General features: G+C 40.8%; 1 protein-coding gene across 1 annotated transcript in view; it reads left to right on the forward strand.

The window, feature by feature from the left end:
• FUNDC2 (FUN14 domain containing 2) overlaps window positions 1-6,468 on the forward strand; it is a 15,643-nt gene that overhangs the window by 5,359 nt on the left and 3,816 nt on the right. The window contains 3 exon segments of the mRNA XM_006773690.2: window positions 1,578-1,766; window positions 3,646-3,721; window positions 4,277-4,408. Coding sequence (XP_006773753.2) covers window positions 1,578-1,766; window positions 3,646-3,721; window positions 4,277-4,408 — 397 coding nt within the window.

The raw sequence follows: 6,468 nt of genomic DNA on the forward strand, positions 1-6,468 counted from the left end.
ATGGGCATTTGTGAAACTGTCATATCTCTCAGATACTTAAAAAAAGTTTCTATTGATTTTTTTTTCTTAGCGAGAGAGGAAGGGAGAGGAAGAGAGAGAAACATCCATCTGCCGCCGCCTGCACGCCCCCTACTGGGGATGGAGTCTGCAGCCTGGGCATGTGCCCTGACCAGGAATTGAACTACTGACTTTTTGGTGCGCAGAACGAGCCACACCGGCCAGACTCTTAGAAACTTTTAAAGCACAACATTGATTGTCGTTTTTAGAAAAAAACAAGTGACAGAGATTTGCATCAGCTCAGTCCCTAACAGGTTGTAGTGCAGGCAGCGAACGAATTCGTGCACCAGACCTCTAGTTGCTAGATAAAAACCTACTTTTTGATTGGGATTGCATTGAGTCTATAGATCAATATGGAGAGAATGAACATCTTAAAAATATTGTCTTACAAAACATAGAGTAATATATCTCCATTAATTTAGGTTATTCTTCATTTATTCTGTGGTGTTTTGTTATTTACATTGTAGAGATCTTGTGCATCTTTCATTAAATTTATTCCTACATTATCTTTCCACAGAGAAAAGGATTAGACATGTTATTAACTCTATTTCCCTTCTTGGGCAAATCACTTAACTTCTGAGCTTCCATTTCTTTTTTTTAAATATTTTTTTATTGATTTCAGAGAGGAAGGGAGAGGGAGGGAGAGAGTGATAGAAACAGCAGTGATGAGAGAGAATCATTGACTGGCTGCCTCTTGTATGCTCCCCACTGGGGATGGAGCCTGAAACTTGGGCATGTACTCTGACTGGGAATTGAAGAGGGACCTCCTGGTTCATGGGTCAATGCTCAACCACTGAGCCACACCAGCCAGGCCTGGGCTTCCATTTCTTTCTTTTTTCTTTTTTTAAAATATATTTTATTGACTCCTGCACGCTCCCGACTGGGGATGTGCCTGCAACCAAGGTACATGCCCTTGACCAGAATTGAACCTGGGACCCTTCAGTTCGCAGGCCGACACTCTATCCACCAAGCCAAACTGGTCAGGGCTCCATTTCTTATTATAAAATGGGGTTAATAAATAGTACCTTGTTCTATGTGTTTAATTAAGTATTATTAGCAGTTTTTCCTGTCTTTTTGGTGGTCTTTTTAAAAATATATTTTTATTGATTTCAGAGAGGAAGAGAAAGATAGAAACATCAATAATGAGAGAGAATCATTGATCGGCCACCACCTCCACGCCCCCTACTGGAGATCAAGCCCGCAACCTGGGCATGTGCCCTTGACCAAAATTGATCGGGGGACCCTTCAGTCCGCAGGCAGACGCTCTATCCACTGAACCAAACCAGCTAGGGCTTTTTGGTGGTTTTTAAATTCGAGAGGAAAAACTAGAGTTATTGACTTTAAATCGTCTAGGTTGTTTTCCTCTAGGACAAATATTATTTGTTGATTTCAGTCAGATTTTCAAGAATTGCCAGTCAGAATTTCAGAACTAATTTACTATTGAAAATAGAATAATATTGGGAGGTTCTTATTCCAACTACGTCTTTTTAAATATCTTAATCTAGTTCGGAATGGTAGTAATTTATTGTAAAAGTGGCCATGTTCTTATTCACTATCTTTATTCTTGTAGGTCATTTTGAGTCACTGGACCTTGCAGAATATGCTAAGAAGCAGCCATGGTGGCGCAAGCTGTTTGGGCAGGAAACTGGGCCCTCAGCTGAAAAATACAGTGTTGCAACCCAGCTGTTAATCGGAGGTGTTACTGGATGGTGAGTGATGTGAAAGGTGGCCGGTGTCTTTGTTTGCATGTTTTAATATCGTGGTGATGGGAATCACCTCCTTTAGCCAATAAAAGCACATTGGCTTCGCCGAAACCGGTTTGGCTCAGTGGATGGAGCGTCGGCCTGCGGACTGAAGGGTCCCAGGTTCGATTCCGGTCAGGGGCATGTACCTTGGTTGCGGGCACATCCCCAGTGGGGAGTGTGCGGGAGGCAGCTGGTCGATGTTTCTCTCTCATCGATGTTTCTAACTCTCTCTCTCTCTCTCCTTTCCTCTCTGTAAAAACTCAATAAAATATATTTAAAAAAAAAAAAAAGCACATTGGCTTCTGTGAAATCGATCACTTAATGTGTAGCATTTGTCAAAACATGTTAAAGTGTGATTTAATGGTTACACAAAGTATTTACTACATGCCATATAATCATTTCCTTCTCACAACTCTGAAATCAGTACTGTTATTATTTATCCTCATGTCCCCCAGTTTTAGTGAGAAGTAATTGACATATGTCACTATATCAGTTTAAGGTGTATAGCATGATGCCTTGATTTACATATATTGTGAAATGATTACCACAGTAGGTTTGGTTAACATCCATTATTTTATATAGATACAATAAAAAAGAAGAAAAAGTCTCCTTGTGATGAGAACTCTTAGGATTGGCTCTCTTAACCCCTTCCCCGGCAGAAACGTGTATACTCGTTTTCACAAAATGTTCTTTTTCAGTCGTCGACGAGTATACTAAGAAAATATGGTAAAAAAATATGGTTTATAGGAAGACGAGTTACAAACTGTTTTCATAACCAGCATCAAAAATACTATATAGAACCAAAATAAAAAAATTAGTCTGAAAAAGAAACGTTTTTAACAAAAAAATTGTTGGGGAAGGGGTTAATAACTCTCCTATTTATCAAACAGCGGTGTTAACTCTAGTCATCATGTACTTTCCATCCCTGGTACTTATTTGTCTTATAACTACAAGTTAGTATATTTGGACCGCCTTCTTCCAATTCCCCACCCCTGCTCTCTATCTTTTTTCTTTCTTTTTTTTTTTGTTAATCCTCACCCCAGGATATTTTTCCCCCATTGATTTTTTTTTTCTTTTCTAAAAAATATTTTTATATTGGGGGGGATGAGGACACATTTGTAATACCTTAACTAATAATAAAATATTTTTATTGATTTCAGAGAGGAAAGGTGAGGGAGATAGAGATAGAAGCATCAATGATGAGAGGGAATCATTGATCGGCTGCCTCCTGCACGTTGGACCGAGCCCGCAACTGAGGCATGTGCTCCCGACCATAATTGAACCTGGGACCCTTCGGTCTGCAGGCCGACGTTCTATCCACTGAGCCAAACTGGCTAGGGCTCCTGCATTGATTTTTTAGAGAGAGTGGAAGGGAGGGGGAGAAACAGAGAGAAACGTTGATGTGAGACACATTGATTGGCTGCCTCCCCCATGTGCCCTGACTGGGGCAGGGATCGAGCCTGCAACCCAGGTACGTGCCCTCGACTGAAATCGAACCCACGGCCCTTCAGTCAGTGGGCTGACACTAACCACTGAGCAACCAGGTAGGGCTCTCTTTTTCTAGGATTCCACATATAAAGGAGATCCTACAGTATTTGTTTTTCTTTGTGTGACTTATTTCACTTAGCATAATGCCCTGTAGGTCCATCCATGTTGTTGTAAATGGTAAGATTTTCTCAAATTTTTAAGGCTAAGTGATATTTCATATCATATATGTATGATATATATATCATTTCATATATATAATATTTTAAATATTTCATTATATATATATATACATATCATAACTTTTTGTGTATTTAACAGCCTGTCGACTTGTCTGATGGTGGTTTGGTTTTTGTAGGTGCACAGGTTTCATATTCCAGAAGGTTGGAAAATTGGCTGCAACAGCTGTGGGAGGAGGATTTTTTCTCCTTCAGGTCTGTATGTGAAATATTCCTAGGTGTTTGGAAATTCTGCTTGCCCATTAGGGATGTGGTATGCGGAGCTGTAATGTAACCCTGCCAATATTACACTAGAATAGTCTTTGCACTTGTATACATGTACTATTTGAAATGCCAGCAACCTTTGAGTCAGACTTCATCAATTTACTAGTTGCGTTTTATTTTCTCACTTATGATATGGGGATATAAGTACCTATTTCTCTCTCTCACTCTAACCACGGAAGCACCACCAGCCAGGGCTCTAAATTAAAACCTTTTAGAGAGGGATACGTGTATAAATAAAGTAAAAGAATTTCCAGGAGTCACTGAAGGGCTGTCTATTGAATTCTGGTTCCAGGCATAGGGCCTTGCACATAGGGTGGATGCCAAGTAGATGTTGCGTGAATATCATTGTCATACAAAGTCCTGGATGGCAAATGTCTCAAAAAATGGAGTCAGGAGGGTTTTCGGTAAAGCACTTCAGTGATTTATCCTGACAAAAAGAAATAATGAGCCTATGTTTCCGATTTCTTGCTGTTGTTGAAACTATAGATTGCAAACCACACTGGCTACATCAAAATTGACTGGCAACGAGTAGAGAAGGACATGAAGAAGGCCAAGGAACAGCTGAAGATCCGCAAGAGCAACCACTTACCTACAGAGGTGAAAAGCAAAGCCGAGGAGGTGCGTCTGGTTTTATTTATGTGAAGTGTGTGAAGGGTGCAGACAGTTTTGTGTGTCCAAAAATGGGCTTAGCCATCTATTTGTCAACTTTGGATGGAATAGCTTCACCTCAGACATTTTTAAAAAATATATATTTTTATTGATTTCAGAGAGGAAGGGAGAGAGAGAAAGATAAACATTAATGCTGAGCAAGAATCATTGATTGGCTGCCTCCTACACACCTAAACTGGGGATCGAGCCCACAACCTGGGCATGTGCCCTGACCGGGAGTTGAACCATGACCTCCTTGTTCATGGTGGGTTGATGCTCAACCACTGAGCCACATTGGCTGGGCTCAGGCATTTCTTTTAATCCTCACCCGGGGACATGCTTAGAGAGGGAGAGGAGTGTGGGGGACAGAAATAGAGAGAGAGGGAGGGAGGGAGGGAGGGAGAGAGAGAGAGAGAGAGAGAGAGAGAAAAGAGAGAAACATTCATCAGCTGCCTCTTATATGTGCCCTGACCGGGAAACGAACGCAGTTGTCTTCCATACATGCCGACTGGGAATCGAACCCACAACCTTTCAGTGCATAGGATGACACTCGAGCAACTGAGCCACTCCAGCCAGGCCAGAGTCCTTTTTTTAAAAAGCTGGGCAGTTGAAGTGTTTGGTGACTTGTCAGTGAGTAAGAATGCAAAGTGATATGTGCAAGTACATGAGTCCATCATCTCTTGAACTAGTTCTTACAGGGATGGGGGCAATGCAGCCAGTGAGGAGGATAATAAGGATGCATATGGTACAGCCAATACAATCATTTTTTGTGTCCATGCAAAAAATGGACACATTTTTTTGTCCCCTCCCGGCCTCCGCCACCCCCCGGAACTTGCCCTCACCTCCCCCCCGACCCCCCACAGTGTCTTGCATCTATTGGTTGTGCTTATATGCATGCATGCAGGTATATGAAAACAGTTTTTTTATTGAGTTAAAGATTTTTTTTAATTCAAGAAAAATGATCTTTAATGGCAACCTTTTTTTGTAAACGGCCAATGGTAAATATTTTCAGCTTTGTAAGCCATGTGGTTACAAACACTGAACTCCACTGTGTAGCACGAAAATAACCATAAATGATATTCAGACAAAGTGGTGCAGCTGTGATGTGATGGAACTTGATTTTAAAGCACGCAGCCAGCTGGATTTGACCCATGGGTGTGGTTTGCACAAAACCAGTTTAGGTTATATTGGCTGGCACTGGAGAACAGGAAAAAAATTTTCCTTTTTAAAAGGATGTGTTTTGCTATTGCTTTATTAGCCTGGCTGGTGTGGTTCAGTGGTTGAGGGTCGACCTATGAACCAGGAGGTCACGGTTTGATTCCCAGTCAAGGCACATGCCCGGGTTGTAGGCTGGATCCTCAGTAGGGGGCGTGCAGGAGGCAGCTGATTATTGATTATCTCTCATCATTGATGTTTCTATCTCCCTCTCCCTTCCTCTCTGAAATCAATAAAAATATATTTGAAAAAGAGAAATATGTTAGATGTCCCAAAGTAATAATTACAGTGAACTGTAGAGAAATAAATGGCTGGCACCTTCCATAGCCTGGAGCAATGGAGTTCTGGATTCACAGAGAAAGGGGAAGGATTTACGATTTAGGAGTAAACTGAATTAGGCCTTGTCTGTGAGGCTCTCACACTCTAGTAGCAGTGACAGGAGAAAGTCATGTAATCAAATAGAATAGGTGGTAGTAGGTGAACTTGGGTTAAATGTTGGCAGATTGAACATAGCATTTCTCTGCTTCCTTCTGAAATATACCTAAATGACAGTAATAAAATAAAAGTGGTTAAACCCACAAGGACCAAGGGAACAGGACAGGAATATCAGTAGACAGCAAATGTCTGCAAATTTGGGGGAGTTGGAAAGCACGTAGCTGAGTGGTAAATGACTTAGCAGACTAGAAAAAGGCTGAACACCATTCCGCATAGCCAGGTATATGAAGACAGTTTTTTTTTTTTAATTGAGTTAAAGATTATTTATTTATTTATTTAAAATTTATTTATATATTGTTTAAAGTATTACAAATAGTAGT

Source organism: Myotis davidii, unplaced genomic scaffold (assembly GCF_000327345.1).
Source record: "Myotis davidii unplaced genomic scaffold, ASM32734v1 scaffold546, whole genome shotgun sequence".
NCBI classification, from domain to species: Eukaryota; Metazoa; Chordata; class Mammalia; order Chiroptera; family Vespertilionidae; genus Myotis; species Myotis davidii.